This window comes from Pseudoliparis swirei, chromosome 8 (genome assembly GCF_029220125.1).
Source record: "Pseudoliparis swirei isolate HS2019 ecotype Mariana Trench chromosome 8, NWPU_hadal_v1, whole genome shotgun sequence".
In the NCBI taxonomy this organism is placed as follows: Eukaryota; Metazoa; Chordata; class Actinopteri; order Perciformes; family Liparidae; genus Pseudoliparis; species Pseudoliparis swirei.
The window spans coordinates 8167964-8192559 of NC_079395.1; the positions used below are offsets into that span (position 1 = coordinate 8167964).

The window sequence follows — 24596 nt, forward strand, 5'->3', positions numbered from 1 at the left end:
AAGAGTGATGATGAATAAAAAGACATATTTCAGGTCTTGTTAAAGTGGTGTATCTTGCATGTAAGGAACAGTGTATTAACTCAGACATAGGTTGAGATTCTAAGGATCAATATTGACCTCTTTATAAAAAGGTCAGTGGTTCCCAATGGTAAGATGAGAGTCCAGGTTTCACTGAACAAGCTTCAGTGACAATAGTCTAAAAAATTTTACCTGCCTCAAGACGCTGCTAATACACCAAAGCATTTCTCTGACATGATCTAAAGGTCTCTAGTCTCTGCAACTTCTTCTAAAAACATCAAATACCAGAAATGCTCGAAAACCATAACATATAAATAGTGGACAAACGCAAAGAATACTCATTCTAAAAATATTGGTGTTGGTGTACCTATGAATAGAACATGAGTTTGTTGTACTTTGTGCTACTTCCTCCGTGCTATAGGGAAGTTGTGCCTCATGAGGAAGTTTGTGTCTCAGTGTGTTTGTGCACAGAGCGACGGGCAGAAATCCTTCCAAAGAACGAGCTCTGGGTGTTGGTTAAAAGCTCTTACCTGTTGAGGTGTGCAATAAGGAAACGCAGAGTCCTGTAATTGGCTGTAGGCAGCTGGCGGAGAAGGTCTCGGATCTTGAGGATGACTTTGTGGAGCTGGATGCTTGCCCCCCCCTTCTGTCCTGGCTGGGTGCTCTGAGGTTTACCTACCTCCTCCACAATCACTCTCTGGCACTCTTTGGCCAAGCCGATAATGTCGTTGTAGTATCGATACTGGATCAATGGCTCTGGTAACTGTACACAAAGGGAAACAGTGACTTGTTTGGTATTCTCAGCACTGGAAACGGTTCCAGTGTGTGTTTACTGAAAACAATGTTTATTTAAGGTACAAATAAGTAAAAGCCCAAACCTCACCAACTACATCCCAAATGTATGCATTAAGGACGACTTTGTTCAAATTAGGCATTTTATAATACAAATTTGTACTTGTAAATCTGAAAAACCACAATACCGAAAGATTCCCACATTAACATAAAGTACCCACTCATTTTCTATAACCTTTTTCAGGGTTCAGTAAGAATTGAACACCCACCTGTCTCAGGTAGAGTTTGAGCACATTGCTGATGTCGTGAGGCGAGAGGTCCGAGAGCTCCACCAAGTCCTTCCCATTTTCAAACGCCTGACAAAGTTTCTCAACACGCGATTTGGCAGCATTCACACGATAAATCCCCTGGGAGGAAAAAACAGGTCCACGGATTGGTACATTTTTACTATAACAGATCATTATAGTATATCAGACGTAAGCCAAACTACGATAAAAAAAATACTGCAATTCAAGTTGCAACAATAAAAATGACATTAGGATTACCTTGATGTTGAGGGCTCGACTCTCAATCTCAGACGTGCACTTCTTGATGATGAAGGGGATTCCATCTGCGCTGTTCTTTGCTGCTTGGACAAAGTCGATACCAAACAGCTGTAGTCTTCCTTGCAGCTTTTTATGGCCACACTGGATAGCGAGCGTCTCGAGACACTTCTTATGGCAGGCCAGGGAGCACTGGCAACGAAACGGACACGGTTAAATAAATAAAAAAAGCAAGAGGCCGATTAATTGTTACTTAACAAATCAACTGAGTCAGTATCTTTTTGTCGCTTCTTGCTTATTTTGCAATTGCGGCAGTGTATGAGACAATTGGGCAGGTATAGAATTAAACCAGATAATACATCATGAAAAAGTCTCTTTTTATGCTAACCTATATATTGTATATAAAACACACAAGACCATTATCATTTCTAAAGCCTAAAAGTAAACATTGCCGATTTTCAACCCGGCTTGGTATCGTGGTAATGTGGTGGTATGTGCAGATGAATGGTGGACTTTAGCCAGCGGGGCAGCAGGGAGCTTTAGGATCAGGCAGCGGGGAGGGAGGTCCAACGTTGGTTATTTGCATAACCGAATAGTACACCACAAAGCTGGCTGAATATCACCAACGGTTTTGTCTCAGAAAGAATAAAAGTATTGTACCTCTTCACACTCGGCTCCATGGAAAACCACCAAACTGTCACACTCTCTGCACTTCGACGGGGCGCGTAGTTTCCTCAGCTTATGGGTTTGAGCAGCTTTGGACATCTGGGCGTTTCGGAAGGGACCCGGAGAACTGGCGGTCTCCGTCACCATTTCTGCGAGACCTGAAAATCAGAGCCGCTGATGAGGTAACTTAAAGACAGGTGCTATCATGCTCAGTTCCTGTTAGTTCAAAGCAGAACGTGTGAAAAAAAGGCAACAGAAAAAATTTAAATAAGATCTGATAATCCCGATAACAGAATACATCCAGGCAAATACAAGTTGTATTCTGCTCTTAAAAAACAGAGAGCTGATACTTCATATATAGTTACTTTCTTATCACGCACACGATTAATACACATACTTAAATACATAATCAATACGTACATTTATGTCAAAAGAAATGAGTTTGCTGCTTCCATTCTTAATAACCAACACACACTGTGTAGAAGGGCGCCACGTAGATACAGGAAGTGGAAGCTTCGGCCGCTCGCCTAAACTAACATGACCGCAATCTGTGCAGCTCTGTCAAGTGCAAAAATATTTTATGGAAGCGAAACCCACCACTGAGTCCGGCCCATAAAAAAACACTATATGGGGGTGTGGCCTCTCTCTATTTCGCCTGTATTTCCTTCACTTCCCGGTCAAATAAATGGACACACTGCCTGGCTGTCTTACTGCAGATATAAACCCAAAATGTGTTTACACGTTAGTATCCATCTGCTTGAGGAGAAGAGGAGGGATAAAACAAAGACGACACACACACCCTTACCATTGTCCGAGGGCGGCTCTCTCTCATCCAAGTCATCAGCAGAAGACATGGTCCCAGTGGAGGGAGTCCTTGGCAGTTGTCGTTTGAAGTCACCTGCACGTGTTTGTACACAAGTCATGACTTTGTACATAACAATGTCCAGTGACTAATAGTAAAAGTAAAGTTTTACCCAAGATTAGAACATGGACAATTTCCCAGTGCAGAACCGTGAGCCTCTCCGTGTGTACATTCTGTGATTACTCGTCATAGCTAGAGCTTAGCTGGCTCACAGTGTGGCGAGTAGTTTCAGATGTAAAGGGAAGAGCGTGGCTCTGGTGCACAATAAGGAAGTTACACTAAAACCATGATAAGAAGAAGAAAGGCATCATGAGCATCTTCATCCTCCTTCAGTTGCCAGTTTTTTGACTTTATCACTTAAAATGTGCTCCATCATCCTTTAAGCGAGATGATTTGGAGGGTTTTCCATTATGATTTCTTGATCTTATCCCAACAATTGTGCAAGACTTTTAACAAATTAGGAAAGAAAGTTGAATGTAAAATCCTCCTACCTGGACTGGCAGGAGGGGAGTCCATGGACCTTGACTCGCTGCTGCCTCCCGCACTCTCTGAGTCACTGCACATCCCACTCTGGCTCCCCTGGCTACTGGAGGCCCAGGCTTTCAGCGGGGCCTCGCTTCTCAGCGCTGAATGAAAACATACAGACCGCCAGTCACACAAAAAGAACAACAACACAAAGACACAGGCGAATGGCAGGCAGCTTCCCCTTTAGAGATATTCTTAGTTGAATTTATTTCAGGGACATGTGATCACACAGATATTCTCGACGCATGACGACTAGGCAGCACACAGCTGTTTGGATTTCAGTAATGAAAACATTTCCATGACTCAGAACACAGGGCAGGTCCCTGGAAGGCTCACGTAAAGATACAGACAAGTGTGTCCAACCTTCAGCAACGATAATTGTGGGTTTGGGAATCATAAGTTTTTTAAAAATACTGTACATCCATGTTGGTAAAAAAAACACCCTGAGTGAGCACCTTGTATGTCCGTGCTGCTGTTGGACCTGCGCTCCCTGATCTTAGCAGGCCCCTGTAGGGGACTGTCCACTTCGTCTCCACTCAACACATCACAGGAGGTGATGGAAGCCTGAGACAGGTTGCCATGGGAGGAGTGAGTGCTGCCAATTGACCTTTTGTTGAACACAAACCTGGGGAAATAAAGTTTTCATATAAGATTAAAGATTCAGAGGATGTTCTCAAGAGCATTATATAACCTCTTCCTAATTCACCTGTATGATCTCTGCTGTACTTGGTTAACCAATTAATATCATTGGAAATAAAACATGCCATGTATTAGGGTGGAGGTTTGTCCATTACAGGGTCACTTTTTATTTGTTATGAGTAATTTCAAAGAATTTCCAGTTATGGAAGTTGTGGTGCTTTAATGTGGCCCTGCCAGCAGACCACTGCAACACGTTAGTGGCTTCACAACGATCATCTTACCATTCACAATAATCTCTAACTAAGAAAGTGAAACTTTGCTTATTCTCTTTGTCATAATGTATGTGTGTGTGTGTGTGTGTGTTGGGAGAGAGAGAGAGGGGGGGGCAACTGCCTTGACAATCTAAGTAGAGTCTTGGGGTCAGCTCTAACCCAGAGCCAAACTCTCACGCTCACTATCTCCCCTGCTGCATTCTGCCTACGCCACAGATATTTCCTGAGGAAGAGCAACACATTGAATTCTCTCTCTCTGACTCTCTCACTTCCTCTAACTCTGACTCACTGATACCTTTACTGAAACAAGAACAAGACTATGAACAACTTCTAATTGGGCAGGAGTAACTTAAAAATGTTTTTGAAACTGACGGTGAATCCTGCAAATATAGACTCAGCTGGGCTCATTGACCAATCGACTGTTTTATGTGATGGTCTCATGTGCAACAATTTACCCTTTAATGACTGTTTAAACTACAACGTACGGTTAGAAACGATTGTATCAAGCTGATTTTAGAAATACAGAGACTATTTTCAGTGTGCATCTACAGTATTTAGTACCTGGTATTGTCAGAGGAGGTGGAGTCTAGGTGCACGTGTTCTTTAGGCAGATTTTTGGGCAGATTCCGGACGAACTCTGCGTAGCATTCACCCGGTTCGTACAACTTGGCGCTCTCACTCAGGGTCTGGTAGTGGGCAGGGAGCGACACGGTCTGCGTCTGCTGCATCTGAAACCAGTTCACTGTCACCTGGAGAATGACAGATCAATTAAGTTGAGTGAGTGACTCACTGACTTTAATTATAAAAGGAAAATGAGAAGTGATTGTAAACAGGAAGAAATGCACACATGCAGGCAAACAATCATTCTTTCATGTTCAATGGTTTCTATTATTACCATTCAATTCAAATAATTAGGTATTCGGTACAAACTTGCAGTGCCTGACAGATTTCTGAAATCTGTTTCCCTTAATAATTAATGCTGTCGACACAAGTGTGTAAACCACTTTAATCTTAAAAACTGCATACAGTGCATGTCAAACGGCTTGGCTCATGATAGCATTGGTATGGGCTTTTTTCAGCCAACAAATGCCCACTTTTTTTTTACCTGACCTTCTATACAATCTTAAAAATTCAAGCAATCTAAAAAACATTGTTAGCCAAAAGGTTGCCAAACACAAGAAGCACAGCACATAGCACAAGTAGCACATTAGGCTACCGACCCAACATTAGTCTTTTTTTTCATCATATACATTTTATGTTAAAAAAAAAACACAGAAAAAAAAGCAATCTGTGCTTCTCAACTAATTCTGTTTTTAAATATGGGGCTTCTTTAAACAATTACAAAACCCCATTTAAAAGCATTTGAATCAGCTTATTAGGCCAGGTGTATGAAGACATATATTGTTCTCAATGTATTTACCAAGAAATAGACAAACCGCTAAAATAATGGCCAACAAATCTATGCAGAGGTACCACACACATTTAACTACCAGTACCAACATAGTAACGTAGATTTAAGGATGCTGGTAAGTGTTTGTCCTAGTATTAAATTATCTTTCAATTAAAAGTTTTAGTCTTGTTTTTTTGTTGAGCTACTCATTTGTTTACTATCCTTCGTGCATTATACTTATAAGATATCCTCATACAAAACTAGATACATTATTAGACAACCCAGTTTCCCCTCTCAGTTCACTGGCTTAGCTGACTGCGAATATGATGTCCCGTCCACTCACAGCTTTTAGTGTGAGGTCACACTGGAAGACCATCTCTCGGATTTGTGTGAGGATGGAGCTCTTGGTGTTGGCCAGATCCATTCTCCTGACGCCTGCGTCAGCCATACAGATCTGGGACTGGTCCTGGGCCTCCTCCGCCTGACCACAACAGTGGACACAGAGAATAGCGTCAGGATGTGGATGAAATGCGAAAAAGGCCAAGCACAATGAGTGTGCAGGAATTCAACTGCAGTGCACTGCCACTTAAACAAATGTTGACAAAAAGGTGACAGAAAAACATGCAAATATGAATTGTCCTAGTGGAGGAAACCGCACCTATCAAGTGAGTAAGATTAACATTTTTAGGAATCCTTAAAAGATGCTATTTGTCATATGCATTATTTCCCCATATCTTCTCCCTTGCCTACCTTCTGCAGAGCCTCCTCCTCGAGCTTCCTCTTCTTCTCCAGCTGTTTGTTCCCAGCATTGGACTGCTCCTCCTGGGAGCGGTTGGTAGATGAGTGGGCTTTCTGGTACTCCTCTCTCCTCTGGGCCTTCAGCACTCGTGCCTTACGCAAGGTTGCATCTGCCTCATGCTGCCAAAACCACACAGATAAAGCACAAAAGCCCATGAGATCAAAATGTGACATAAATGAACAATAGTTATCAGAAATATAACGCTGCATGCCTTTTTGGTTTATAAACCTTGCATGTGAAATGACACAGTAAAATGTGATGTTGATATCAAGCGTGTATCTAGTGGGCATTACATACCATTTTCTTTTGCTCCCTCTGCCACTGCTCCTTGATGTCTTTCCTCAACTTGTCCAGTTCATTTTTACGGACCAGAAGAGGCTGAGAGCAGAGGGAAGGTCAATGATGACACTGAGGCACACCATTTCAAACTGCCTCTTCCCTCAAGGGGAGTTTATTCTCAAAGGTTCGACATTAAAAGATAAGATTTATGTATGTTAACTATATCATGCTTGTTTCCTGGTTCGCAAATACTGTTGCAGAATATTATTGAGACTTCCGAATTTAAATTGCTAAAAGTCTTGGAAGTGTGCAACCATTGAACACAATTTTAATCTGGCTTAATTATGTTCAAAATGTGTAAACGCTCGTGCTTTAAGTGCCACAATTTGCATGTTTTTTTGCTAATGCTGGGTGGGCCAGCTTGAGATTTAGGAGCCACGGGCCGTGGCTGCTTTGTGGGCTACAGTTGTCTTATTCATCCTTCGCTCACCTGTATGAATTTATTGGTCTGAAGAGACATTGCAGTTTGAATGAGCAGCTGTTTGTACTCAATGTCGTTCTTGAATGAAGAAACGTAGACATCACTGAATGGCATGAAGACCTTAGACAAATGAAATCAAGAGATGATTATCGGAAAAAGACTTTGTTATGAATGCAGAATGTTATTTTAACAAAGACAGGAGGTAACACTTATATAGTAATTACACATTACACATTGATATTCTTGTGAAAAGGCTCTTCTGTTACCTGTTGACTGACCAGTGTCTTAGCAGACTCAGACATTTTTGCACAGCTTTTGCCATACTCAATATCTGAAAGAGAAAAGGTTTGACAAAACCAACATTATTTATTTATATCTGTAACTACTGTCAACTAATGATTATGTATGTTTTGGGCACTAAAGCATCAGCACAAGTGTATTTAATCTAATTATGTAATTTCAAACTCATGATCTTCAGGTAAAACTCTGGTTTCATTATGGTATTACATCACACATTACAATATTTTTACATAGACCTTTCCCTGAATAAAATGAAGAGGGAGGACTGAATGGAAGTCACTATGAATGGAACAAACAATAAGGCAAACAGCCAGATTATTATATTATTTCATATAGCATCAGAACCTGTGGGATCCAAACTATATAAAGTAGATGCTGTTAAGCTAAATAGTTTCCTTGTTGATATTGTCTGGTGAAGCATAGGAATACATAAACTCTATGCTGTTGCGAGTATGTATATGGTAGAAGCATAGCATATCCACAAACAGACTCATTTCGAAATTCCAGCTGTCTTGCACTGGTCGATCAGTTTTCTGTAACTACTTTGATAGTCCCATGAACATAGCAGCTGAATGTGTAGAACACCGTCTCTGCATTTTCTAGAAGTTAACCTCCTGGTATAAAGGAGTTAAGCCTTTATTTCTGACTGAGGGGCCTTCTTGAATACCACATGTCACGACTAAATTGGCTGTTAAGTGCCCAAAAACTGTTTTGCCACTTCTGAACTCTAACCTCAATTAGCAGTCAACAGACTTATAATGAAAGAGGGCTCCATTTGCAAAATATTGCTTCAGTCCCCCTGGGTCAAATTCCCAGATAACTCAGACTTTTTTTTAATTGCCCTGCAACACAGAATGGGGTGCATTTTGTACTGCTGTTCAGAAGTTATCAATCATCACATTCTTTCCCACAACATCTTGGATAACGTCCTAATGCAGTAACCCTGTTTCGCAACGCAGTGCACCGTCAATGTCTCACCCAGAGCCAATCGCTTCTCCATCCAGGCCAGAAGGTCTTTGATATACTTGGACCAGGCCTTGGCGTAGAGTAGAGCGGACTCCACACCGCTGTCATTCTTCAGCAGGGTCAAGTCAACTTCTTCCTCCCGTGTCAGCGGCACCTCTGGGATTGTAGAGTCAGCAGAGGAAACGCACATCTCAAAACAGAGTAAATCGAAACACATGGCATCAACAATATTGCAATGCGTTGGATTGACGCATCTTAGATCTACTATCCCAACAGACATGTGTGGGAGGTAAATGGAAAACACGTTCAGGTTAAAAGTTGACAGCGTAGGAGGATATGAAAGTGTCTTTTCAAATGGTCCAACACCATTATTTTTCTTTTACTGGTCACACTGTGATGCACATTTCTCCCAGCCACCCGACATCTGATTTAACACAAACCCCATGTGTTTCCCATCCCACACGGAACTACTCCTAAACAGGAAAGGAATGTCAGATATGTGGCCAGAGAGGGGAAAACGAGCAGCTAGTATGAAAAAAGCAGCAGAAATAACAGGGGTGGAAGCAGAGGCTTAGGGTGGGACTACCTCAGGCATTCAAGAGTCCAGAGCCTAAAGCACTCGGTCAAATCACAAGCTGACACTCTTGGCTGCCCTGGGCCACAAAGCAACCATTAAATGCCTTGTAAAGCAGCCATTAATAGCGATTACATTTGAGGATACATTTATTTCACACCCACGTTGCTCAGGGGTAATTAACAGAATGTGAATAACACTTACCCACAAGATCATTTTTCTCTGAAGCGTATCCCTCGGGATCCACAGAGAGATTGTCAAAAGACTGTGAAAAGGACATTTCAGATTATAAAGGAGGCAATAGCAGACATGCAATCAAAGTCAGACATCAGACGCAGCAGGATTTTAAACACCCCAATTAAGTACAGAAAGAACGTCTTTGAGGCTTTCTTAAATGGAGGCGTGGTAAAATTGCTGCTTTAAGTGCACCCTTTTGAAAACTATCATGTTTGAAAACAAAGCTTTAAAAATAAAATGCTGGCCCCAAAGAAGATGGGAAAAGAAAGATCTTGCATCTCACCCGGCTTCTCCTGGTCAGGGGGGTCCCCAACCCTGAGCCACTGTCCACATCTCCCATCAGGAAGTCAGAAACTCTGAGGAGAAGATGTGTAGGAGTAGATGTATGTCAAAAGTACACCGTGATATGGCTGAAATTGCAATCTAGTAACTAATGAAGGGCTTCAGGAAATGCAACTGTAAATTATGTGGGTGTTCGCTCATTAAAAACACATTGGACATGGAGATTAAATCAAGATTTTAAGATCGTTTGAAGTCAACTCTGCTTTTCTTTCAAACAAAAAGTAATACAAATCTAGTGGTATTGAAAAAGGTAAACAAACATTGTACTCACACATTGCCGAATGTGAATGCCAAGGTGTCAATGGAGATGTGTATCTCGCCAAATATAGCTTTTATGTTTTCTTGGTTCTCTTCCTTGAAGTTAATGCCTGTGAGAAAGATAAAACAAGAACCTCAGCCAAAAATAAATTGCATTACAAACCAGACATACCCAATCATTCAACACATGTATTAACAAGGCATGTGTGTGTATCGTCTCCACAAGGGCTGAAGTTGTCGCAAGTAAGTCTTGACATTCCCCTTGCTGACAGACAAAAGGTTACACAGGGTGTGGTTACACAGAGTCAAGAGTTTTAAAGACAACACCATGAAAACGGCTTCAAAACCACAACTGTTGGTGCACCAGTCAGGACAATGACATGGACACTGCATGTCTTCTTCTGGATTGCTTCAAGGACGGTTATTGTCGGTATATTCATAAACAATCTCAAAGTTTCAGCAAAATGGCCACATATTTTAGAACCAGGCCATCAGTTTGACAAATCTTCGAGAATGTGTGGACAGACCGTTGACCGTCGGGGAACCGTTCACCCAGAAAGACATTTGCACGGAGGAATCCGAATACCAAAGGACAAAGTGAAATCCAACTAAGCCGAGTACTTCCTGTCGGCCCGCAACAGGAAACACTAGCACAGCTTGAGCTCTGTGACATGTAAAACTATACAGAACTCTCACAACGCTTACCTTTTCTCTCCGTCACCTGACGTCGTTGTCTTGAAACTGGGACCAGAAACAAAAAGCTCTAAGAACTTCCATTTACAAAGCTGCTTTCTAGCTTTTGTGCTTCCATTTTCTCTTCATGAGAGCCAATTCGATCCATGTCAGTGGTGGTTGGGGAATTGTAAATGTCCAACCGTCGACGAAGCACAGCAGGGTCATGGCATGCTGCGATGGGGAGGAAAGCCCGCAATCCAGAGAGACTCCCGAGGACACGAAAAGAGGGAAGACAGCGAGGCACGAGCCTCCCTGCCGTGCACCTCCCTGGCCATGAATGCTAGCGTACAACTCTGCGCCGACTTCTTTCTTCCTCAGGACATCCTGTGGGTCTCATAACAATGATTCCAGAGCTCTGCCCCCCCTTGTCACGATTGAAATATGGAAACTGCATCATTGAAGTACAGGGGCCATTGTTTTCTCACGGTTGAACCATAACTGGGATTATTAGCTTCTGAAACATGTCTTTAGTGAGTTAAAACCATATCTTATAATATTCCTTATAATTTTGGCTTGACATTCCTTAAACCCTCTGCTGTGATACTGTATGCTATTAAAAATACTAAAGCATAAAAGTTGTGTTATTAAGGCAAACTAAATATGATTGTACTTACATGCAGAAGAGTGTCCATTTATGTATTACCATCAATTACAGCATGTAAAATAAACCGCATGCGTTTCTTTTAGTCATTAAATGAATATACAATAGGTGTATCTGATAGACAGATCCCTCTGATAAACAACATTGACTGCAGTAAACAAATACTGCGTGAGCTCAAAGGCATCTCCCTTAGACAAGGGCAGACCGCGAGGAGGGAAATAAATCCAAGTGGCTTTCAGGAGTTCGAGGAGAAAATGAACACTTTCTCCAAATTTGACCAGGAAAATATATTTGGTCTGGTTATGAACCTCAATGTGACACAAAAACACAAGTAGGGGCAATACAACATTAGCCGTCTGTCTAGAATCAAACCTGTTGCATCATACAGCTAAGTGGAGCAGATCAGGCTTCTTATATCTTCTGGTTAATTAAAAAGGCACGTTAAAAATCCAGCAACACACTAAGTTTGAGTGGATAACATCTACCAGGGCTTGACATTAATGCTTGCCCAAGGTGAACAAGTGGAGTTCCTCGTGCAGTCGTCCGATCGGGCAAGTTTAAATAAAATTAGGGACTAATATTTATGAAATAAATATGCATCAGGAGACTGGCTTTAATAATCAGTTGATATCAGTCAGAGTGAAGTTAGTGACCGTGAGCTGTTGGCAGCACAGCACAGTCCTACGAAGCTATCAGCATGTGGCACAACTAACAACCAACATAAAATCAGAGACATAGAGCATTTATATTGTAAGACATTCCTCTGCATGCTGCACCGGCAGCACGGGGCTCGCTCCCTACTACAGTCCTGCGTATAACGGAGCCAACAGCTCATCAGAGGGTGCATTGAGTTACATTATGGTGCATTCAGGAAAATCACCACATTTACATCATGTGTTCAAATGGAATCTTGTCAAATGAAAGTTTGGGCGAGAAACTTCAATAAATAAGAGTTGTTTGAAGATGTTTTTAAAGCAATATGAAATACATGTTAGAGAAGGAAGTATAACATTTTAACTTCCTCACACTAGCTCAAGCACTTTGTCCGATTGTCCGAATCCCTGTTGATATTGTTATTTATACTTATTATGCCATAAACTTTCATTGTTATGCAGATGACACTCAACTATATTTATCGATAAAACCAGAGGAGAGCAACCAACTCTGTAAAATTCAAGCATGTCTTAAAGACATAAAAACATGGATGACACCTCAGAGATCAATTATCTGGTGATGTGGATTCTGTCCTGGCATCCAACACCACTGTAAAGAATCTTGGCGTTATCTTTGATCGGGACTTGTCCTTTAACTAGCAAATCTCAAGGACTGCATTCTTTCATCTCGTAATATTTCAAAATCAGGCACATCTAGTCTCAAAAGATGCAGAAAAATTGGTTCACGGCGTTGGCTACTTGAGACTGGATTACTGCAACTCCTTATTATCAGGCTGCTCTAATAAGTCTCTTAGGTCCCTCCAGTTGATCCAGAATGCTGCAGCTCGTGTTCTCACTAAAACTAAGAAAAGAGATCACATCACTCCTGCACTAGCTGCTCTGCACTGGCTCCCAGTAAAATCAAGAATCACTTTTAAAATTCTTCTCTTAACCTACAAAGCCTTGATTGGTGATGCTCCATCATATCTTAAGGCACTAAATGCGGGACTACTTGTAGTTCCTAGAGTCTTAAAAAGTAGAATGGGAGCCAGAGCCTTTTGTTATCAAGCTCCTCTTTTATGGAACCAGCTTCCAATTTCAGTCCACAGTCACCTCGTTTAAGAGTAGAGTTAAGACCTACGTCGTTGACAGTGCTTACAGTTACGGGTGAATCAGGTTTGCCCTGGTCCAGCCCTTGATATGCTGCTATAGGCTTATAGCTGCCGGGGACGTTTAGGATGCACTGAGTACCTATCTCCTCTTTTTCTCTCCTTAAGGATGAATTTTCATCTATCAATCACACGTTACTAACTCTGCTTTCTCCCGGAAGTCCTTTTGACTCTGCCTGATGGATCGTCTGGGTCGTGGATTCCTGCTCATGACTACGCCACTGTCCTGTTGAGACTCCTCCTCCCCACCGCCATCTGCCTGATGGATCGTGGAGGTCTCCATCGTGGAATATGCCTACTATGAACTATTCATACACTCTGTCATATTCATTGAATGTATTTTAACTCTAAATCTGTCCTTCTGTACACATTACATCTATTGCATCTGTCCATCCTAGGAGGGATCCTCCTCTGTTGCTCTCCTCCAGGTTTCTTCCTTTTCCCCTGAAGGGTTATTGGGGAGTTTTAGCTGGACGGATGTGAGGTGGTGGGGCAGGGATGTCTATGTGTACAGATTGTAGACAAATTTGTAATTTGTGAAATTGGGCTATACAAATAAACTGAATTGAATTGAATTGAATGTTGGACAAGTAAATTCAGTTATTGTTAGTAATAAGCAAAACATCTCATAAAAAAAAACGGAAGCTTAATGACAAGCCCTGACTTATGTATAAATGGCATTTAAACTGATTAGACAATCATAGGTTTGGAGGAGGGAGGGAGGTTTTCTTTCCAGTAAATGATGGTCGCTCCTCTTGCCCCAGGTGTCACAAGCATCAAAGAGCAACATGAGTGAAGAGACGACACACTTTGAGAACACTGAGACGCACGAGGCCTGTTATCATCCAAACCTTTGAGTCCTCATCTCTGATGTCTCGCCGATTCATTCCTCTTTCAGCCTCTCCTTTTCAGTCCCCTTCTGGCTCACTGTTTATCAATATTGTGTTACCTACTGGCCATTAGGGAGTACAGCCAGGATGTGTGTTGATGTAAGGCCCCCCTCTTGTGGACAGGCAAATGTCCAAGTTTCCACTTGTCAACTAGATATGCAACTACTGTATTTACTGCAAGACGACATGATAGGGCTTTCCTTGAAAATAGGAATAATGGCACAATGCACAGTTGCTGTGGTGTCATTGTTCTATTTTGTCACTGTCAGTCCTGTAATTAAAGTCTCAATAATGCAAATACCTCCTTGGCCGATCCAACACGGGAATTCTTGTGTTTCCTTTGTGCATTCTAAACATTTTCAAAGCGCTCCTCAGCAGACTGCAGTTGCAGACACGCATTCCTAAGCATTCCTAAGGAGTAGGTCACAACTCAGATATTGAGATAGGGCAGGTTAGCTGTCAGGCAACCACACACACCTCATGCACCGTGGAAAAGAATGGAGACGCATGGATGTGCCTGACCGACAAGCAGCTTGCCAGGGGCCTCCGCGGTCACTGAAATACGGAATGCAGATTACAGCCACGTCGTCTCTGCTGTAGAGATTCTTGTGTGCAAGTTAGGTGAAGAAATCCCCTTGCAATGGATCATATTTCTAGCTGGAATTGTGGGGTTTTGCTTTCTTTTCCGTTGTATTCATTCAGGAGACAGAATAGAGATGTGTTGCTGAAGGAGTAATAATGTATCATTCGATGACCTTTCTGAAACAAACCTCTAAGGCGACTCGGTCCAAGAACAGAGCAACAGAATACGACTACGTACCTGCCAACATTAGTCTGCAAGACTGATGGAGGCTCTTAGCCTGAACCAGTAATGCAACAATGAGATTTCATGCCGAGATATTTGAGCATCACCTTGATGCTGAATGTTTTCACCTGTATGTCTGTGTCCGTCCAAACATGCTAGGAAGTAAATACTGACCTTTCACCTTGGCAATGACCGTGCCAGCCGCTCCCAGGATGTCCACTGAGTTGAGGGTCTGGTGTTTGCTGATGATGGCCTTGAGGACGCGGAGTAACTCTGCCAAGCGTTCCTGCACCAGACACTGAAGACCTTCCGGATTCTCTGAAGAAAAAAAACGTTGTCAGGTTAAATCATGTTGATATCAAGACCTGGACAATAATAACAAAAGCTTATTTAAAATCCAAAACCCAACCGCCATGCACGATTTGCAATGACACATTTTCATCTAGTCGTCAAAGTCGCCACCGTCACACTACATTTTGAGTCAGAGGTTTTTCAGTGTAGTGTTAAATCCTTTCATTCCTTTCGTCGGAGCCACACGTGTCGCTCGGCAAACACATCGTCATTTGGCATTCATGAAACTTACATGTCATTTTGTTATCATACCTAGACAGTACATTGTCTGTGGGCCGTTTGTGTCTCCAGATATAAACTAGAAGACCGTTGTGGTTGAGACAGTGACTAACTCAGTTGTTGCAGCACATAACTACGGTGATGAAACTTCTTTGTTGCTTCGTCTACGTAAACAGGTCACACTTTGTCCGTCGCCGTTATAACATTCTCACACAGGTGGAGTTGATGAACACATAAATGATGATAGGCCTTTTGTGGTTCCGAGTCAAACTTGTGCTTTATAGAAACATCGCAGTGAAAATTAAAGCCACATCTTGTATCTGTGCAATAACCACGGCGTCTTTCAACATCCTTGAGTACTGGCAGAGTTACAGCTGAACGTGATCTTTATTTATACCACTTTCTTTTTGCCGTGATGCCTGAGTTATTGCGTAAAACAATTAAGGCATTGAGGCAACCATATGAAATTAGGATAAAGAAATAACATTTTAGAGTTGACTGAAGTGGAACACATGATAGCGATTATGCAAGCACACTTTTTCTGCAGCAATCACCAGAAAGTGTTCAGAGAATGAGGAAGCTCTTGCATTTTCCTACGTTACCAGTGAGGTTTTTGTAGATGACGCTTGAGAAGGATCAGAATGCTTTTAGATTGCGTCCATCCCTTTATTTGTATTCTGCCATGACATGTATGCCTTTCCTAAAGAACCAAGCAAAACAGTGAGGGGTAGTCGCCATGTATCTGCATTCATGCAATTTAAAGAATGTTTTTCTTCACAATGTTATCTCTCTGTATTGATTTTTTTCCACAGCACTCCTCAAATCAGTGTTACAGTGAGTTTTAAATACAATTAAACTCTTTGAGGGAAACAAAAGCCAAAAAGAAACACTTCAAACATGATGAATCTTATCCAAACAACAGCAGAGGAAGATGGTCTTTGTCCCGCTCTGATGCAGGGTAATCAGCGGAGGCTCTGCAAGTCAAGACAATAGGTGAGTTCATGTCTACCTCACTGTTTTGGAAGTAGCAGGAACACCGTCTGGAAGGTCTGCTTTTCATCAAGACAAGACCATCAGGCTGTTCCAGTGTTTAGATAAGAGATTGTAATTCCTTGTTACATTCCAATAAATTCAGAGGGTGTGAGAGCCTGTGTGTGTGTGTGTGTGTGTGTGTGTGTGTGTATGTGTGCTGCCTATTTGACTCCTCTCTTACTCAAAAGCACACACTCATTTGGCTGGTGTAAAACATGGTAGAAGAGACATAATCCACAACAGGCCATCTGTGACACAATTTCAAAAGAACAGCAGGAGAGATTGACAGTAATATAGACACAAGGCAAGAAAGGATTTGGAACCTAACATCGGAGTTGCAGATACTCCAAATATACACACACATCAAAAGGACACAAGAACACCAGGGTCAATCTTACTGATGAGAAGCTAAACAATCTCTGTCCCTATATCCCCCCCCCCAGGATTAGAAACAAATGTGTCCTGTAGAGTAGGGGGGATTGGGGGGGGGGGGGCTCACTAGCTTGCCAGCCCCAAGGCAAGAGGTCTCTGAACCTGCAACACACACTTCAGGGAACCCCTCCCGACTGACAATGACAATGGGCCTTCACTACGTTCCCTCCCATTCCTTTTAACATTGAGGTCATTGAGGTACTTTTTTGGAGACGTTTGAAGATTCTCCTATCAAAGACATGTGGGGGGGTTTGATCATTAGCATATGACAGCCAGTCGTAACAAGGTCCACACCTGAGAAATTCCCCTGAGTATGAGAGAATTAGAGCATTACTGGAGGGGCTGCTATGGAATCACAGCAGTAACGCTTATTAGGATCACCCATTTCCCTTTCCTCTGAACAAGAGGATTAAATTAGACTAATCTGTTCTTGCAAGCGATGGGCCTGCAATTGTAAGGAAATATGAATAGATGTGAGGTTGTGGCAACAAAGACCGGGGGGGGGGGGGGGGGGGGGCAAATGAAGCCAATCAGGGCATTTCTTTAGGGATTGATATTGGCTGTATTCTTTAGTTTCTGTCATCCACTGTCAATAAGATCCACTGTGCAGAGTTAAAACAATGGAGGCAAAAATAAAGAAATAGCAGCCATCAATTTAAATTAATGATATACTGCCTGCGAGCTTTAGCAGACAGAGACCATGTCCATTATGCTCATGTGAGCAAAGCTACATGTGGGTGTTGAACACATCGTTTATCATGCAACATTTTGCTCATAAGAACTGGAGAAGGGAGGAAAATCCTGTTTACCGCAATACAGTTTACAGTTCAAGCATACTGTATTTGTTTACGCAGTCGAGTTAAACCTCCAGATTGTGCATGTAAATGTCAGCACAGTCAATGTGCAGGTAGGCTACTTAGATCCATGTTAATTCATCACCCTATAAACCCATGTTAACCCATTGGACAACGGAATTGTATTTAACAATCAGAAATGGGAATAAGTTGTCAAAACAAGGTCACATTGTGTGTGACAGCTCATACTGATCACCACCATTGTTTCCCTTTTTGTGTGAGAGGGTCTGTGCTCACTGCAGCGGGAGACAGCTGAGAGAAAGCTGGTCAAAATCAATGGTGAGTGGTTTTGGCACAACAATGGCATCAAAAGCCCAGTAGAAATGTGCAGCCAATTGTGGGGGCCATGCCATTGTTTATGGTAGAGATAACAGCACTGAGGCATATTGTATAAAGGAGGACCCCCTGCTGACGCCAACGCAGCTCAAGGCTGCCTTGGCTTTCTTTACAGTGGTGGGATGAGCTCGTGTCCCAGCCACGCTTCACGCTCGGTCTGCTTCATTTATTCCCTGCAACATCAAGACCTCTCTCCCGTATCGGAAATTAAAGTGACGCTGAAAAATACCTCGGTTTTTTAACGTTCGAGACTGCTGCCTAACATCACAGAACAGTCAAACCGGGCCGTGACAGCAGAGTTCTGAAAATACAATAATGTGAAATTAGCCCCAACTGTACAGAACAATTACGGCAATTTAAAAGTATCGATATTTATTTTCTTTAAGTAACGTTTTTTTCAGTGTCCCATGACATAACTACAAGACTATAACGCTGGTCCTCTAACACATCCCGGGGCGCGCCCTCAGAGCATGTGCAGACCAGTTGGCAGGAGTCTTCGCAGACATCTTCAACCTCTCCCTGTCCCAGGGCTGCTGTTGTTGGAGAGAGCAGATGTCCCACCATGTGCCTGTCCCCAAACACCCACCCCTAGGTAACCTGCCTGAATGGAGACCTCACCTCGATTCTCATTAATTGTCAATGCTTTGAGAAAGAGGTTGGTCAAGGACTTCCATGTTGCCTGCACGCTGGTTGCCCAGGATTTGCATATCGTTCAAAACAGATCCACCAGATCCGACACGCCATGCGCCCACACCTTTCTTTCCACCTGGAGGAGGAACTGTGAGGGAGACGCTGGTTGGTTGTGGACTACAGCTCAGCGTTCAACACTATTGTTCCCAAGCCCACCAAAAGCTCAGGGCAGCGGCCTGCTCTCCTGCACTGCTGCTGCTGGCTGGACTTCCTGCCCTGGCCGCCAGGTGGTGAGTGGTGGTGAGGATGGGCAGGCCACCTGCCTCAACACGGGAGCCCCAGGACCTCTCGTCCTCCTCTCCTCGCCTCCCCTCACCTCCCTCTACTCACACACATGCAGCAACATCATCATCATCAAACAGACTTGGGGCCACATGCTGACTTTGGGCTGAGACACAGGCTACTACGAGGACAGCCTACAGGGAGGAGACAGCCTGAGGAGGGAGGGTCATCACACAAGAGAGCAAGCCCGAGAAGAAGAAGCTGGGACTGCTCAGAAGAGGAAGGAGCTGCTCGTGAGAGACTACAGGACAGAGAGGAGAGCACACGTTCAGTCCATAGGAGGAGATGCAGTAGGGAGGGTCATCGACCACGCTCACCGACCACACGCGCCACACCACACACGGACCACGCACACCACTAATGCTTGAAAAAGGCCCAACAACCGCCATGTTTGAAATTCAGCATTGAGATCAACACATCACCCCCTACATCAGGACAGATTCTACACCAGTACCAGGGTGGAGGTTCAGCCCTGGGCGCTGTGGCACTGGTCAGGGTGTGGGCACAGCCCTGGGGTGCTGGGGGGCACTACCAAGGTGGTGGTGGGGCTGGAGGTGGCGCTGAGTCCATTATCCACCAAGCCCACTATACACAACATGCGGAAACAAAGGCCAAAATAACCACCCGATGAACAAACTCGCACCCCTTCTACCACAGGCAGGCGACACCATGAGGCAAAGTGCCGCACACAGGTTCCAGGGACAGCTTCTTCAGAGAGGCCATCAGGCTGCTGAACAAGATCTATCTGCCCAAGGACTATGACTGTATATATACATATTATATATATTATATATATATATTGTGTATAGATATTATATATATATATATATATATTTTATATATATATATATATATATATTTATATTATTAATATATATATATATATATATTATTTTATATATATTATTTTTATTATATATATTCTGTTATATTATTATATATATTATTCTGTATATTATTCTTTTTTATATACTTTTTATTTTTGTGGTTATTTTTGTGTTCTTTTTTGTCTTTATTTTTACTTTTTTTATTTATTTATATCACTTAAAAGTGCATATGTTTTTTGTATAGAAGGATCTCTAGTCTAGTTTTCGATGCAGCATGCATGAAGCCACCAAAGCATTTACGTTTAGAACATCTGTGCTTCACTGTAACTTCACCGGCCAACACAACAATTGTTTCCTGCATATCCCCAGAAAATGCATTTTCAAGTCAAACTCTCACCGTTAACCATACAATTAAGTCTAAAAAGGTAATACGGTTTCTTTAATAATACCTTTTATTTTTACCAGGGATACACCAATCTAAATATAGCAATACATATATATATATAGAGTTTCAACAATAAAAGAAGGGATAACACCATCTCAGACAATAATGCAGAATTATTGAAACTCATAACCCATATTGTGTTTGGAGTGTCACTTCTAAGCAGGTTAAAGTGGTGATGCAACTTTAACAAAACACAGAAGCTTAAACAATTGCCTTATAAAATAAATGTCCCTCCTTTTATTGCCGTGTGTGGGGGGCTCTTTGTGTCTCGCGGCGCTCATTGTGCATCGGGTGCAGCGAATGACCAATCTAATCCAAATCTTCAGGTGGCCTGACAGAGGTTACAGCCTTTACTCCCCCCACTGATAACAACAGGTAATCAACTGGCCTGTCACACGCGATCTGCACGACATGAAACAAGCCCGGGCAGCTCGGCAACACAGTGCGGCTTGGGAAAGAGCCGCAGGGCTTTACTGAAAGGCCAAGGAGGCCATGGCTCCCCCATCAGCATCCCTCCCCCTCCTCCTCTTACTCCTTTGCAAGGAAGGAGGGCGGCGGATTTACAGTCACACCAGCAAATTATTTTCAGGTTTTCTTTTGGATGTGCATCATTCCGGGAGAGTGCCACATTGCTCTCCGTCACGCCGGCTCAACACTCATCGCCCCACATGCTCGCCTACAAAAGGAAACGGATGCGTTTTGTATACTCCAGAAACACCTGGGCTGAGTAAGCTCCACAAGTGTCTTCAATCCCAAAGCACAAGGACAGAAGTCCTTCAACGTTCACCGTTACAGACTCTGCCTGCCACCTGATCTGCAACAGGTGAAATAGTTGGGTCAGGAAACCATCTCCACACACTGCCTCCACCCGCCTGTCCAAACAAACACAGCATTGCTGGGTGCCTCTCTGTCTTCCCCCCATGGCTTGTTTGGAGACAAAGTGGCCAGACATCACACAGACAGTAAACAGCAGGCCCTCCACAAACAGTCACCTGCTCTCAGCCTATTGGTGAACTCCACTCGGTCGGGGCTTCACACTGCGGCTAACTCTTTGACACTGACGACATGTTTGGAGGGGGACGATACAGCAGGTGCACGATAAGACCGCATTCTTGAATCAACACGCAGTCGACCACAGGTATCAAGATCACAGGGAGGGGAGACAAAGCAGAAAAGGAAAACAGGAAATAAAAGCGTGTGCACATTAACCACTGCTTAAAGATTGCAGCGCAAATCATAGAGTATTAGACCTAATCTACGTTCAATGCAGACTTTTCTCAAACACAATAATAACAGTAATTAACGCTGACACTACTGATTATTATCATTAGGATTAATCAGTCAATTCATTTTACAAATATTTAATGGGTCGAACTAATTGTTTCAGTTGTAAATGTATAGTGTTGGAACGGCACCGTGTTGTTAGACAGTTTTATTCCACTAGAAACCAGATTATCTTGACATGACTTCACCGCGAGTTGTTTTCCCCCCCCGAGTGCATCTCCACCTACCTGAAGGAATGATGTCACCGACTACAGCTCGGGAAGGAAAGGACTCCTCCTTTCAGGAGAAATAAGGGCTCTAAGAAATTGTCGGGTCAGACGATTTAGTTGTTGTGCATCTCTCAATTCAAAGCTGAGCAAGCATAACATTGGCTGTTTTTTTCCGGTAGGCTGCAAAAACAAGTCTGACTCACAAAACAGCCCCGCGACGAGCCTCCGCCCCCTCTCCGCTCAGTCCTGGTCCACCACTGTCAATATCAGCAGGTCGGCCCGAATCGCCAGCAGTGACTTCCCCCTGCTAGCGGGAGCTCCACTGGCCCGTCCACCCCTCGCCATGACCAATCTCCTACACAAACATTCAGAGCCCATAACCATAAATCCCACCCCAGGAAACACAGCCCAACCACAAGCTTGCAAAAAACATCCTTCAGCATCACAGGAGAAAGTTAGTGCCCAACAAATCTTTACTTTCTTTCTCCTAAGAGCAGCAGGCCATTAAACTATTATGTGCTTGAGTTTGTCTTTTCTTTCAATTGAAGGCACCACCCGCAAGGGTCCACTTCAGTTGGCGAAGGGGCACTTGTGTGAGAAGTGGAGATATGTGTGGTAGCTATTGCTGGATATGTTTTTAGGAGAGTGGTGGTGACCAGTAGATACGTTTTTTTAAATCGTTACATTTTTGAAAATTGGTCATATTCTTCAAGAAGAGGATAGCCGGAAACTAATGCCATGTACAAACCTTTCTGAGTGGAAAGAAAAACAAGTTTATGAATAAACAGCTGTAGTATAATCAGCAGCGAGTTAACCAAGTCCCTGTAAGACAACACAGATACAACCGTTTCAGTGAAACGCGTAACAATGCAGTTCAACTGGAGGAACAGCCAGATCTTATCAGCGTCACGATGACACCAACAGTCGAAAAAAAGTGTCTATTTTCACAGTTCAACAAGGATGTATGCATCAGCTGTACATGTTACCCCCTCTCACAGGGCATTACACTGCATGCGGAACATGTTCGGTTTATCTGGGGGAAATGAGCTGGAGATCTAGTGCTCTGCCACGATGCAATGAGCGGTTTGTTCTGAAGTGGAAGTGTAAAAGCCTGGTGTGAAGCACTTTTGTTTTTCCTTTTCCTCCTGAGGCTGAAAGGCTAAAATAAGTCACCCCAACTCTCTTGAGTAAAGAAACAGTCAAGGAAATAGAACAACAGATCAGGACACGATGATTTTCTAACAAAAGCCATTTAGTTAAACCCTTGTCCACTTGGCCTGTACACTCTCCATAACTTCCAACAGACCTTACCCAATAGACATTCCTAAACTGTTTTGGCTTGATAATGATGGAAGAACATTTGGTTTTGTTTCCGCACATTTGTAAAACACAAGACATTTCTGAGAAATGCACACGTGTTCCGTTCTTGGTCACAAATAAAAGCTAAACAATGATGATGAAAATAGGGGTTATGAGCTTACGCAACAGTAGCATTGTGTAGGCGACATAAACAGGATGCGATTGTCCCATTGAATCAATACTCAGAAATATAATGCCATATTGAATCCGTTACAAGGATTGCAATCGCTCCCCTGAGATATTTCTCCTGGATTGCATTACAATTTGTATCAAATTTCTACTTTTCCAAACATGAACATGTCAAATAAATAACAACCTTGATTTATGATCACAAATCTAAGCCGAATTATTTTTAGGAGAGTTTTCATAGTCAACCTGCCTCACACCTAGCATTAGTCTATTGAAGGCACTAAAGCTACAAGTGAACATTTGTTCTAAAGGAATGCCGAGTATGCAGGAGAGTGGGGGGATGGGAGGGACCCAGCAGCTCGGCTGCGTGTCGAGGACTCCTTTTCCAACCTGATTAAAACCATTAACTAAGATGTCTTCTGCAAAGCAACACAGACTTAAATTAAAATGTTGGAATTAAGACAACATTCAGAATTTTTTTCATTGCTTTTCTCATTTATCATATTGGCCCCAAAGCTATTTAAAATACTTGTCCTCTATTATTATTACTATGAACAGTTTGTAATTAGGCCACAATGTGTGTGTGCTTGAGTTATTCCAATAGAATAAGAGGGTTTGACTACACTGTTGACAACAATTACATAATGACACAACTTAAAGGTGGTTTGACGCACCACTACAGGAATGGCTTTTCTTTCAGTTTTTGAAAAGGGGTTTGGGAAGCTGCGAAACGTGTCAGGTCTATTTTGTGACAACAAGCTGTTAAAACATTGATATGTTAACATTTGGGGTTTTTTCCAATTTTTTGTAAATTAAAATGACATTTTATGGATAAAGAACCGCTTAAAACGATCAAGTGGGATCAACGGCGTGTTTTGTAATGTGAGAGTCATGGATAATTAATTAATTCCACCTCCCGTTCTCGGGCTCAATCACATTGAACAGAGGAAGGACTAGAACTCTGGATTTGGGTCTAAGTGCATTTGACAACTTTAAGGACCCAACAATTAAAATACAGACTATGTGTTTGTACTCTAAAATTGATTCACCTCATGGGGAAAAAGTATTTTAGGCCCCATTACGTCACGTGATAGATACGAAAAATATTGATTCCACCGTTTTGGTCATTTAAAGATTTGCTTCCACATGTGAGGCTTGATGCACGTGGACTAAATCCATCTCGGGACAGCACGGGGACAAGGACAGAGGTCAGACACTCGGTCAAAAATCATTCAGCCTCACATTCTTCTCTTGGGTTACATTCTTTGACAGCTCGGCTATTGTTGGGCAACAACTCTGGCAAGCACAGTGACCGAGGTCCCAGTTATGAGAAAACGTGTAAATCTACACCA

The 24596-nt window shown here is 42.7% G+C and overlaps 1 protein-coding gene across 2 annotated transcripts in view; it reads right to left on the minus strand.

The window, feature by feature from the left end:
• LOC130198600 (rho GTPase-activating protein 29-like) overlaps window positions 1-24596 on the minus strand; it is a 33253-nt gene that overhangs the window by 2735 nt on the left and 5922 nt on the right. The window contains exons 3-20 of one of the 2 annotated variants that reach the window (XM_056421824.1): window positions 14970-15113; window positions 9956-10052; window positions 9626-9698; window positions 9310-9370; window positions 8544-8687; window positions 7532-7596; window positions 7275-7385; window positions 6803-6883; window positions 6457-6624; window positions 6050-6187; window positions 4878-5065; window positions 3861-4030; window positions 3372-3506; window positions 2824-2916; window positions 2013-2176; window positions 1356-1544; window positions 1080-1217; window positions 549-781 (exon numbers count right to left, since the gene is read on the minus strand). In XM_056421824.1, coding sequence (XP_056277799.1) covers window positions 549-781; window positions 1080-1217; window positions 1356-1544; window positions 2013-2176; window positions 2824-2916; window positions 3372-3506; window positions 3861-4030; window positions 4878-5065; window positions 6050-6187; window positions 6457-6624; window positions 6803-6883; window positions 7275-7385; window positions 7532-7596; window positions 8544-8687; window positions 9310-9370; window positions 9626-9698; window positions 9956-10052; window positions 14970-15113 — 2392 coding nt within the window. Of the gene's footprint in view, window positions 1-548; window positions 782-1079; window positions 1218-1355; window positions 1545-2012; window positions 2177-2823; window positions 2917-3371; window positions 3507-3860; window positions 4031-4877; window positions 5066-6049; window positions 6188-6456; window positions 6625-6802; window positions 6884-7274; window positions 7386-7531; window positions 7597-8543; window positions 8688-9309; window positions 9371-9625; window positions 9699-9955; window positions 10053-10647; window positions 10919-14969; window positions 15114-24596 lie in introns of those variants that run through there. The other variant, XM_056421825.1, reaches the window with a different exon arrangement.